This window comes from Talpa europaea, assembly GCF_964194135.1.
Source record: "Talpa europaea genome assembly, chromosome: 8".
NCBI classification, from domain to species: Eukaryota; Metazoa; Chordata; class Mammalia; order Eulipotyphla; family Talpidae; genus Talpa; species Talpa europaea.
Window position 1 is genome coordinate 82,740,355 of NC_140075.1, and position 13,330 is coordinate 82,753,684.

At 40.9% G+C, this 13,330-nt stretch overlaps 1 protein-coding gene across 2 annotated transcripts in view; it reads left to right on the forward strand.

Annotated features, from left to right (window-relative positions):
* Positions 1-12,485, forward strand: part of FRMD6 (FERM domain containing 6) — a gene marked incomplete at both ends in the record, with an annotated part of 44,323 nt that extends 31,838 nt beyond the window's left edge. For both annotated transcript variants that reach the window (XM_084240035.1, XM_084240034.1), the window contains 4 exons: positions 4,734-5,069; positions 6,116-6,247; positions 9,771-9,862; positions 12,201-12,485. In XM_084240035.1, the coding sequence (XP_084096161.1) occupies positions 4,734-5,069; positions 6,116-6,247; positions 9,771-9,862; positions 12,201-12,485 (845 nt within the window). The remainder of the gene's footprint in view (positions 1-4,733; positions 5,070-6,115; positions 6,248-9,770; positions 9,863-12,200) is intronic.
* Positions 12,486-13,330: the final 845 nt, after the last annotated feature.

The window sequence follows — 13,330 nt, forward strand, 5'->3', positions numbered from 1 at the left end:
GTTATCCCTGAAGCTAAAGTTTCAGTATAGTCTCTTTAAAGTTCCCTACACGTGGTTTGAAAACCTCTGCCAAAAGCTACCATGTGAAGGTTCAAGCCAAGGCTTATCTGCATATCTGTGCTCTGTACATACACTGATCGACCTTGGTGCTGTTGTCCATAGGCAATCTGCTATTCCTGATTATGCCTTAGATTAAGTAAAAGTAAAACTGGGTCATGGAAATGTCTCCAGCCTTTCTGATTAACTGTTGGGAGGTTCCCAAGGCTGACTCAGCAAGAATTATAAAGGACAGGGAAGTTTTCATTTAAGGATTTTTGCCAGCCAGTTTGGTGGGACTTTGCCAAGGCAGACAGATCAGAATAGACTCTTTGGGGCCCAGAATGCCAGGCTCTAAAAAGGAGGACAAGTCACATAAGGAAGAAGGCAAGGCTAGAGCCTCTAACTAAATAAACTTTATAATATTAACCTAATGGTTAGTCCTTTATCTTAGTTGTTGCACCCTGCGGTTACTCCATTTAACACATTTTTACCATCTAATCCCCCAGAAAGCAACTTTGCTTATTCTTTTTTTTTAAAGATTTATTTATTTATTTATTTATTTATTTATTTATTTATTTATTTATTTATTTATTTATACAAGCACTGGGTATAGTCAGAAGCACGGGAGGGTGAGAGAATTCACCAGAGCCAGAGTGGGGAGCAGAGCAGGCAGAAGGACCAAAGTACACACTGCTGAGGGGAGCAGCGCGCAGGAGAGGTTTGCGCGCCATGTGGGACCCTCCTCCAGTGGCCTGGGAGCAGCCGGGGATTGAACTGGCACTGCAGAGGCTGCGGGCAGCTTCACAACCCAGCGCTCAACCGCTGTGCCACTGGGGAGGCCCTTATTCATTTATTTTTTAATATCTTGATTTTTAAATTCATGTAGTAATTCAATTAGATTAGACTTTGGGTATTTGCATGAACAGCAGGATACAGATTCCTATCTCACACATTTGACCTCTCAGACTGCATCTTTCCTACAAAAACAAGACAAATACCTGCCTTTTCTTAACCAACAAAAACCTTTATAGAGGTTTTGATTGATTTCTTTCATATGCTGTCTGTCTCAATGCAACCCAGTTTGGAGATGCCATTGTAATTTAAGTAGCAATTAGAAGATGAATCATTTCCCACCACCTGCATCTGTCTTCAGAGAGAACTGGTACAACTGTCAGGTGTACTGCCTTCTTCTGTTTCCAGCCTTCCAGTTCTTCCCCACTATGACTCATCAGGGTAACAGATATCTTTCTTTGATGCTGATGTGAAGGTTTAAGAGGAATTCAGACAGGACAGAAGCACAAAGAAACTTGAGAACACGTGACTTCGGGACAGAGCCCACCATTTGCCAGTCAGCCTGGTTCCAAAATGACCAGGTTGGCACCTTGAGAAGTTCATTTATTCCCTCAGCTCTTTGCCAACAGCCTTTTAGTAAACTCTTATCTAGATGACCTTAAGGGGGGCCCTTTAGAGCCTGAAAGAATTAATGGACCTCCTCTAGAGGGGCTAAAATAAAATTGCAAAGAATTTTCAGCTCTTAAGAGGGCAGGGTTTTCTCCATTATCAAGCTTAGCACCAAGTGCATTGGGGGCTTAAGTGAATAGGGTGGAAGGAATGATAAAGGTGTAAATTGAATCTTTAATTTTTTTTAAAAAAATTTTAAAGATTTATTTGTGCATTGAAGAACTGGGGTGTAGGCCAGAAGTGTTGGGGGGGCGCGGCGGGTGAGAGGATTCATCAGAGACAGATATAGAGCAGAGCGGGCAGATCTATTGAAATACACTGCTGAGGGGAGCAGCGGGTAAGACAGGAAAGGTCTGCTAGGGTATGTGGGTTAGCTCCCTGGCCAGGGATTGAACTCATGCCACAGCAATGATAGCATGATAGCACTGTGACTTAATCCCTATGCTACCAGGGAGGCCCTAAATTGAATCTTTTATTAGATATGTATGGATAGATTTAGAGGGAATTTTTTTCTTCTTCTCCATAATATTTCTTCTACTTAGAGAACCCTCTAAGTCTGAGAAGAGCCCTAAGTTCTGAGCCAACCTTAGCTTGCGTCGTTACCTCACCCAGTTAAGGGCTCCATCATTTTCATAAGGAAACCCTTCACTCAATATTAGTTTAGCAAATAAAAAAAAAAAAAACTAGCACAAAATGAGTCTTTTTTCCTTAATTGAATTTAACTTAGAGTCACATTGTCTGAAACACTATTTTTAGCATCTTAGAGCAGAAAATGATCACAATAATTCTTCCATATGATTTAGAAGAGAAGGGAGAGAGGAGTGGTTTGTATCATTAAAAAAAGAAATTAACCCAACTTTATTCAATAGCTGGAGTTTGTTAGGTCAAATGTCAGGAGGTCACATTAACTACATTCTATCCCAAGATAATGTATGAAAAACTTTATCATCTCTCAGCTACTACAACATAGAAGAAAAGGGACATCAATGTATTGATAATTTGCACTGTTGATGTGAGTGATTATTAGGAAGTTGAAAATTTTGTATCATTCAGAATAAATTGCAGGGTTATTTAAAATTTCAGTGTATAACTGAATTGTGTGAAGCTGTGCTACAGCACTGTGAAGGGAACAGAAACCAGCCACATGGAAACCAGAATTGCTCTGATATGTTGATGTAGATTTCCACACGTTTCCACTGGATAGAAAGCAGCCTGGCAGGTACTTGTCTTCTGGAGTGCCTACTAGTGAGTGTAGAGTAACTATAATTGGTGCTGAAGCTTCTGGAAATTGGGAGTAAAAGGCTATTGTAAATCCTTTGTATTACTATATCCATAATTCCCAATTGTCTTAGAATTTGAACACCCTCTCTAGAACCTTCTTTAATTTTTCTCCTCACTGCCTACCCTTCCAAGGGCCACACTGTGTTAATTTGAACTACACTTACACAAATTATATGAGGGCCTCCCTGGTGGCGCAAGCAGTTGAGCGCCACACTGTGAAGCTGTCTGCAGCCTCTTCAGTGAGGGTTCGATCCCGGCCAGCCGCGGAGAAACCCACATGATGCAGCAGACCTCTCCTGCCTCTGCCGCCTCTCCCCTCAGCAGTGTGTTTCATCAGTCTGCCTGTTCTGTTCCCCACTATGTCTCTGGTGAATCCTCTCACCCTCCCACACATCTGGCCTGTACCCGGTTCTTGTATAAATAAATAAATCTTTTTTTAAAAATACAAATTATATGAGAATTTACAAACCCCTTCAGCTCTTTACCTTTATTTCTTCCCTGTTGCCTTCAGAAAACAGAACTCAGTAGAACCCCATCTAGCTCTAAACGATAACTGTGGATGGACACCGTCATAGCAGCAATTTGTGTGGAGAGGTGGGGCTTCCAATGTCTGGTTCCAGTCCACTTTCTTTATTGCTGCACACACTAGCCTTTGGTTTTCAGCCTGGTTTCTGGTAGAGAGGCATGGATAGGCTGGAGTGCAGTAATGTCCATGTTATGTTGCCTTCTTGAAGCACTTTGTTGCATTTTGCATCCTGGAAAGCATATCTTCTTTTCTTTGCTTATTTCCTCTGGGGAGCAGATGGTGATTATATTTCTGAACCAGATTCAGCCATCAGTAGCACAGGTATTTTCACTTAACTAAGAAACAAGACAATTAAGTCCATTAACAGGCCCCTGAGAACCCAATTAGTTTACTAGTTAGCAGTTTCTGAAATAATAATCTAACATTTCCCAAATGCTCTTTCCATTTTTAACATTGTTGTGATATCTCTTTTTTCCCTCATCAGCAGTAAAAATACAAGGATACTAAACTATTTGTTACAAACTTCTGATCTGAAATACAAAAATAACTGTTTTGTGTCAAATGTATACTGCAGTTTAGTTGTAACATTGTGTCTCAATGTTATGGGTAGTTTAACATTTGATTAATAAGACTTAAAATGTTTTTGCATTAAAGAACAGCACTGAAATGTTAAATCAGGACAGTTTTACCAATCAAAGGCCATGTGTATATAAATCATCAACTAGTAGTGATACAACTATTTTCTAAATAGTGATAAAGAAAGCTTTACTAGTTCAGCCTAAGTGGAGAAAAGCAATCTTCATTATTGAATGTCTAAATTTTATACTTCTTTGAAAGAAATTCTCAGAATAGCTTTATTTAAAAATGTTTTATTCTAACAAAACTAAACTAACAATAAACAAATGAGTGGCAAATAGCATAATTATATTTATTAAATAGTCTTTTACAGCAGTGCTTCTGAATTTATATATGGAGAAGGACTAGATTCTATAAATTTCTAATCCACCGAGGACTGATACATTTGGAAAGTACAAAATCACATCTATGACTGTCATGCAATGTCAAAGTGCTCTTAAAGTTTCTAAATGTTTGTTCTCACTTACTGAACTTATTTCAGTGTGGATCAATGACATTTTGCAGACAAGAAGAGGTTGAAGAGGTTGCTGCCTATACTTTGAGTAGCATTCTTTTATAGCATTTAAAGTTCAAAACTGAGTAGCTTCAGTACTCAGCAAATTTTGTACTGGTTTTCATTCGTTTTTCAGCCTTCTTCAGTTGCAATCCTACCCAAATTATCACCACTTCCACTCACCAGATTCTGGCTGTGAAATTGTACTTGTTTTGGGCCTGATGATGCATACAATCTAACCAGTCACTTGTTCTGTCTTGGTTGAATATAATAACAAGCTGTGTTCCTCACCAACAGAGAAGAAGCAGTACCGGGAATCTTACATCAGCGATAACCTGGACCTCGACATGGACCAACTGGAAAAGCGGTCTCGGGCCAGTGGGAGCAGTGCAGGAAGTATGAAGCATAAGCGTCTGTCTCGTCATTCCACCGCCAGCCACAGCAGTTCTCACACCTCGGGTATCGAGGCCGATACCAAGCCCCGCGACACTGGGCCGGAGGACAGCTACTCCAGCAGTGCCATCCACCGCAAGCTGAAAACCTGCAGCTCAATGACCAGCCACGGCAGCTCTCACACCTCGGGGGTGGAGAGTGGCGGCAAGGACCGACTGGAAGAGGACTCGCAGGACGATGGTAACCTCGCCAGTCATCTGTGCTAACTGGGCTCACATGTCGTCTCTTCTTTTCACTCCTAGCTTTTTCCTAGCAAAGATTGTGTAGAATTCATGTCTGGTGAGCTGCTGAGGAGTAGTAATAGAGAGGAGAGGTGACTTCCCAACTCCCCAGTAGAGTGGGTGAGTTGTTGAGTTTGTGAACAGAGCATCCCTCTCGCCACGATCCTTTGTTGCCACAGGTTAGATGGTTGTGGATTCCAAGTCCTAGCAGTTTATATGAAGTAAAGGTTAGTCCTGCAAGTTTAGCCCTTGTGACTGCATTTCTGATTCTCAGATTAAATAGGTGTTAGGACAACAGAGTGGAGGCAGTGATAGTGACAAAGATGAATTTTGGCAAAAAAAAAAAAAAAAAAAATGAGCAAAGGCCTTTTGTTTCTTAAACACCTTCCATGTAACCAAAACTCTAGGAGTAAGTTGAGACCTCGAGCCTAGGTAAAGCCAAACTTACTAGTGTTCATATGCATCTTTTTTACAATTTTCTGTCTCAAATCACTGCTATAGCACTAAGGTTTAAGAAAAAGATACTCCATTAAAGAAAACTAAAAACATTTGTTTAGCTAGTATACAGTTCATGTGGATCTGGATCTCATATTGAGTCACTAAATGTCCTGAGAGTAGGCAGCTCTGGGAAGTGTGGAGCGCCTCCAGCTACTCCTTTAGCCTGTGTCAGCAGTCTGGGCATTAGGGCATTAGGCAAATAGCCTATTAGTCTCTGTCAGTCCTTTGTCATTCAGCATGGGGGTACAGCTTTTCTCTTTCTTGAAAAATAAAGAATAATTGACAAATCCTGGCATTACAAGACAGCTAGAGAGCACAGCAGTCCTGTGAGAGAGAACAAGTAGCATCTAGTTAATAATGTCCCTACGGTTTTTGCTTTTAAAGTCTCATCAACAAATTTATTTTTAAATATGGATAATTACATAGCCTTCTTCAAAAGTGTGGCTATGAATTATGGTAGCCACTTTCCTGCATTTTACTAAAAGGCTTTTCCTTCTTCTGTATCAGAAATAGAAATGTTGGTTGATGACCCCAGGGACCTGGAGCAGATGAATGAAGAGTCTCTGGAAGTTAGCCCAGACATGTGCATCTACATCACGGAGGACATGCTCCTGTCGAGGAAGCTGAATGGACACTCAGGTGAGCTCTTAAGGAAGGTCATCTGACCTAGTGGCTCAGAAAATTGGAGGGCGCAGTGGGGACTTTGGGTCAGAGATAGGGTTGGAGTAAGAGCCTTTCTAAGACATTTTCATAAAGTGCGGGATTCAGGGCGTTCTGTAAAAGGAAAGGAAAGGGGAAAGGGAAAAGGAAAGGAGAAGAGCACCCAGGATTGGGAATTAACGTTTTCTCCCCCATGCTCTGGATAGAGTTTATAGTAGGAAGGGGTCTGGGAGACTTAGACTGGTGGCCTCCTTTTTACAGATGAGAAAACCTGTTGGGTAGAGAGGGAAAATGCTCTCTGGCTAGAAGCAGAAGTCAGTTCTCTAGGCTTATTTTGTTTTGTTGCGTGCCGCCCCCCCCCCCAACTTTACCTGGTCTAGGGGGAAAAGTGTCAAACATGGTTTACATAAAGAGATACTCTTGAATCTCACATTTGATTCATTCCTCTAGAAAACCGGCAATCACTGTAACCTTATTACAAGGTTATATAATATATGATATAATCTATATTTCTAGCAAATGAAAGGTGTTATCTTTTTTTGCAGAAAGCAGCAGTATGGCTTTTGCTTTTAAACCTTAGTCATTTTTAGCTGCATTTGTTATGTGTCATGAATTAGTCCGTATTCTTCAGAGAAATATGCCTCAAATGTCAAATGTCAGAATGACCCAGGTGCTTACTGTTCTACTTCAAGCTCTGGCTCAGTGAAATGAGTGAAGTGACCTGCCACTGCTCTCAAGACCCTCAAGTCTGACAGTGAACCTCTCCCACGCATCAGGCGCTGGGAATCAGAGCTGAGGAAGGCGCATACTTACAGTCTCAACCGTGATGGCACTTACTCTGTGAGAGCTTGAGGCCCCTTTACTGCAGCGTTAACTTTGTTAACCTAGAAAACCATGGCCTCCTGGCAGAACCTCTCCTAGGAGCTGACCTGCCCATGGCTACAGAGAATCAGTCTGCATGTCCCTCAGACTTAACAGACGCATTGCTCTAGTCCTGCTTAGCCTTCCTATTCCAAACATGGCCCTTTTGGACTATTTACTTTACTATATTGCACTTGTTTCTTACAAATACATCTCAATCTACATTAAGTACAAATTTACCATTATATGCACATTATAGGTGCATGAATAACACACACTTGCTTATGTTGTGGGTGGAAAGAAAATAGTTTGAAATGTTGTAGGCCAAATTGCCTGTGGCAAAGGGGGGCATGAGGAAAGCAGACTTTTACTTGCTGTTTTTATATTTCTGAGTTTAATTTTTATAAGATTAGCATGTAAATTTAAATAGAAACAAAATTTTTATAGGATGACCATTTAAAAAGATTTACATACAAAAGGTGTTTATTGAAATGTCATTTCTAATAGCAAAAAGAAAAAGAACCTAAATGTTTCATAATAAATAAGTATATTCTATTCAGACAATGGAATGTTATATAGCCAGAAAAAGAGATTTTTCAAAGAATGTTTTATAATATAAGAAGGTAGGTAAGAAAAACAATACAAATCCTATATCAGCATGATCTCAAATTATAAAATAAAAATGATTGTATATATATGAAAAACACATAAAAATATTACCAGCCTTTTCTCTGTTCTAGTTTTCCAAAATCCCTACAATTTGAGCAGTTAAGCATTGTTTTTAAAGCATGAAGTTAAGATTGAGTCATGAAGTTTACAGCTCCATCCTCCCTTCTTGTGGAAGTTTGGTAGGAGGAGTTAGTTTACTGTTCTAAGTATCAGGTTTGATGCTGATTTTTATAGTGGCAGTTTGAGTTTGGGCGTGGGGGGTGGTGGGCAGGTTATTTTCAGAGATGGTAGCCAAGAGCACACTTATCAGGAAATCCAAAAGGAAACATACCAAGTCCTAACCAGTGCCTTGGTCCACATCTTCCTGTGAGGATTTGTTTAAAAGTTTAATAATTTCTGGATGATAAGGATCTTTCTAAAGAAACACCTCCCATTAAAGCAGTTTGCACTAACCCCCGTTATATAAATATCATCTAAGTGTTTTTAAACTGTCTACATGTAAACCGAGAATGTTTTCCTAGTTCATGTTTCAGTTGAACTAATTATCAAACATTTAATGTATGCAGAACATATGCCAGACACCAAATCATTGTGAGACATTTCTAAAGAGTAAAGGGATGGAACACAAAAAATCATGTCTGTAGGTAACTAGCAGTGAGTAAATAGAAATCTCATTACAAAAAGTTCTTTTCTATGAAAGAAAATGCACTTTCCCTGAGAAGTCATTTTGCCTGAGAACTGGGACTCAAATTACGTGCTTACTTATCATATTTGCAAAAAAAAAAAAAAAGGTCAGTGGTCTTACTTACCAGTTCTTGTTGGCAATTTTTTGTCTTCTGGAATATTTTTCCTGGTTCTTCCCTTAATATCTTGGTCACATAGATAGTGTCAATCCTGGATTTCTGGGGGATTTTTTGTTTTTTTGTTTTTTTGTTTTTTTATATACAAGAGCTGGGGTACAGGCCAGATGTTGGGGAGGGTGAGAGGATTCACCAGAGACAGAGTGGGGCACAGAACAGGCAGACTGACGAAATATACTGCTGAGGGGAGCAGCTGGCGAGACAGGAGAGGTCTGCTCACCATGTGGGTTGCTTCAAGGCCGGTGGGGATTGAACCAGCACTTCAGAGGCTGCGGACAGCTTCACAGTGCTGCGCTCAACCACTTGCACCACCAGGGAGGCCCCTGGATTTCTGTTTGGAAAATATTAGCAGGTTGCCCCCAAGCACGATTAGGGACTCTGTTGATCTCAGAGATCCAGAAATAGTCTCTTAGCTATGAGATTTGGAAGCAGTGCACAGTGTCCCTGCTGACCCAGAAGAGCTCCTGTGAACCTGGTGTGTTCCACATACAGGCCCCGTACCTGGCCCTTTGCATGCAGTTGCTTTGTAATCATCTTAAAACTACTGAGTAGTTGCTCTTATTAGCCCCTTTTATAAGAGGAAAAGACTAAGATACAGAGGGTAGGTTACTGCCAGAACACATAGCTAATTATTTACTTTCTGTGCTCAGTTCCAACCCAGGTCTGTGTGACTCCACAGGCCAGAATCCCCACACTTATCCACTGCTCATCCAAATCAAGTGGAAGCAAATTTAGAGGCTGCAGCACTAGTCAGTCAAAATTAGTGTTATGTGAAAAGTGGGAATACTTTAGGAGCTAAAGAGACTGCTTTACATTTACAGTCTTTGTTCTCATTACTAACTTGATCATAAATGGCTTCATTAGAAGTTTAAGCAAATTCAAATTCCAAACTCTGTCCTATACGCTGACCCCACATTTATCTCATTCCCCCAGTATACTGTAAGACAAGAGCTAATGTGCTCCATCCAGTTTATCTACCATCAAAAAGTCACAGTGAGAATTTTCAGTAATGGATAGCATTTGACATTTTTTTCTTGGTATATGTAAGATATGCAACAAGGGTTATGAATACCTAAGTCTTCATTGCTTTTTCCTCTATGTTGTACTTTTAGGGTTGATTGTAAAAGAAATTGGTTCTTCCACCTCCAGCTCCTCAGAAACCGTTGTCAAACTCCGTGGCCAGAGCACTGATTCTCTTCCACAGGTAGGAATGGAATTAAAACAATTTTAAGTCAGAAACTGAAATTATAAAATAGTTTAAATAGGAACTTAAATCTATATTTCCATAAATATGCAAAACTTTAAAGTCTTAAGAAAATAATTCTTACTAGACATGGATAGATTATGTGTTTTGTTCCACATTTTATATAGGTGGGAAGTATCTGGTCTTCAGACTTCAGGTCTGTGGGTGGCAGTGGTTGGAGAAGTAGTTGGTTGACCTCAACAACTGTGAGAGTGTATTTTCTTGGTGGTGTGTCATGGCAGAAATGTTTCCATCTCTGATAATTGTTCTGGGGTTGAATTTTCAAAGTAAGCTCTAGAGTATTTGATAACCTGTAGAACTATTAAAATGTCAGAAGACAGAGATATATTAAAATACCCTGAAGCCATGCTTACAGCACTTGAGTGTGCTCTATGACTGATACTCACCTCTGCATCTGAGCGCTAGCTTTCCCTCTCCTTCTGAGTCTTGCTGCCTTGGGCTCCCGCTGGCTTTTTTTTTTCTTTCCCCACCTCTGTGTGTTTCATCCTCTTTATTTTTTTCTCTTGTATTCTGACAATCTTTGCCACCTACATTTTTCTCTTTCTTTCCCTTTTTCTCATGTGGCTTTTTTTCTCTTCCTTTTAAGTCGGCATAATGTGAACATGACATTTTATGAAGGATTTTTCTGAAAATTCCAATGAATAATTTTTACAACAGTGTGTATAGCATGATGATTAGGGATTCGAGCTCCTAAGTCAAATGGCCAGACTTGCACCTCTGCTCTGCTGCTCAGTGTCAGCTCTTAGTACACAGAAGTATTTGTGGGAACAGCTGAGGATCAGATGCCACAACTTCAAAATGGGGAGAAGGGAGTATGTGTGCCTGTCTCGAGGATTTGTGATGATGACCTGATGCATTCTAGGTGTGAAACCGCCTGGGTACCAAGGAAGGTGGCACTGATATAAGGAACATCGTCCTCACATGTGATGCTGTGCCCTTCTCTCCTCCTAGTACTATGGCTTCTAGTGAAAGTGATATCTTATTCTTACAAGCTTGGCTATTGTGATATTCAGCAGCAAAAGCTGGAGATGTAATCCTCGTTTCTTTAAATAACTCATTAAGTATCTTCCATTCATACAATTGTCTAAACCATTTTTTAGCCTATATATATCTTCAGCCAGTGCCACCTCTAGGGATAATGAGCTCCAAAACTGCCACCTGCTGTGCAGAGTATTTGGTTGGACATGGCCTCTGCAGTGTTCAGAAGCTGCCTCTCAGGCCTGGGTCTTGATTCCCAACCTTTTCTGTACCGAAACATTTCATATTATTTTTCTACCCAAGAATTTTGACTTTTTACAGAGTTGTTCTTCAAACTGTGTTTCTTGAGTAATAATTGGTTTGTTTTCCCATTTATTAAAATAACAGACCACAGTATGAGAGTGTTACCACACTAAACCATCATATCCTAGTGAAAATACAAACAGTATCTTTACCTATGTAGCCTTATTTTAAGATATTTGCTTGCTTTGGATTCCTGTTGCATTTACTTCTATATGCGTTGGGACATTCATCTGTAAAATGGAGACAATGATGGCACCTGCCTCATAGGGATGATAAGAAGATTAAATGAGTTAACACATGTAGTATGTTTAGATCAGGACCTGGCTTGTAATAAATGCTTAGTAAATGTTAGCTGCTTGCAGTGCCAGGAAGGCACAGAGCAGGTTTTCTATGTCTGGGCAGACGGGTAAAGGAGGAGTCCTAGAGCCCTCAGTGGTTTTTTCAGGGTTTTTATGATCTTTCTATACCATTTGTAATGAGGAAACCAGGTGCAGGGCAGGCAGGGGGGCTGGCTGGGCCGGGTGCTTAGCAGGTCTCCCAGCCCCCGGCGAATCTTTACTCTTCCTGGGCTCTCTGGCGTTCTCTCATGATCTCTTAGCTGGTCTCTACTGCTCTCTGATGCACAGTCCTCTGCCACCGCCCGTCCTCTTCTGCCGTGCTTATATGCTCAGTCTTTCGCCTTAGGTGTGCCCGCTCATACACGCTCACACCACACTCCAAGTGCCGCCATCAGGCACGCCTGCAAGACCACAGGTCCATCATTGATGCTAATGGCAGGAGGGTATGAAAAGCCTGATGACTTCCATTTACCCTACACTGGTGATGTTAGTGTTAGTAATAACATAGCCCTCCAGAAACCACAGCTCCAAAACCATTATCATATAAGCATTCCTTAACCTCTTCTGATTTTGCAGTCATGCTCTCTGCAGGGCAGAGTGTTAGTTTGTCCCTTTACTCTTTACTCTTAAAGTTGTTTCAGCCTTCCCTTACTTCACAGACTATATGTCGAAAACCAAAGACCTCCACCGATCGACATAGCTTGAGCCTGGATGACATCAGACTTTACCAGAAAGACTTCCTGCGCATTGCAGGTCTGTGTCAAGACACTGCTCAGAGCTACACGTTTGGATGTGGCCATGAACTGGATGAAGAAGGCCTCTACTGCAATAGCTGTTTGGCTCAGCAATGTGTCAACATCCAAGATGCTTTTCCAGTCAAAAGAACCAGCAAATACTTTTCTCTGGATCTTACTCATGATGAAGTCCCGGAGTTTGTTGTATAAAGCATGTCTGCGTGCAGCTCTGCGGGCAGGCTGCTGTCTGCTGGAGGCTGTGAAAGCCATGGGTTTCTCTTACTACTTGTGCCATATTTCCTTCACCCCAAACATAGCTCTTTCTTCTTAATACTTGCGATGGAAAAAAAAGCCTTGGGACAGTTGCACTTTAAGTATTACACAGAGATAAAAGAACTACAGAGAATGTACAGCCAGACAAGTGCCCAGAAGTTCATTGATCCTTTGCAAGGAAAGCGCTTTACTCATTACCAAGCCTTCAGAATTTTGAACTGTTGTATGTTTCTTCATCATTTTTTTTTAAGTTCAGTTACACATAGCATCACATTTTGTATCATGTCAACAATGTTGTTAGGTTTATTCATTTGCTTGTAAATTTTTTGTTATCACTCCCTCATGAAATTCTCGTGGTTTGAGGGAGGAGAGAGAAAAGAATCTCTTCTTTGCCTAGTATATATAGCCATTGCCGCCTCACTGGGGCCATCCCAAAGCAAACACTAAAGAAGTTCTCAGAATCATGGGGTTCTAGCAAGCCAAAGACATATACAAAACAGGAGTGCAGCCCGGGGTCACGAAGATGAGGATTCAGCAATAACCAGAAGGCTGCATGCTGCGTTGCCTGCAGCTCCCTTGCGCCCGCTCAATGCCATGCCCTCCTGCTCATCCAGAACGCCCCAGCACTCAGCTCAGCTCCTCACCCAAGTAACGGATCCATTGTGTTCACATCATAAAGAATTTTGTGGAGCTTATAAAATAGTGTTTGTGCTCAGTGGTGTTTTTTTTTTTTTCCTTAATCAAGAACAAACTATGGTAGTACTGGTTTCTGCTTGCCTGAA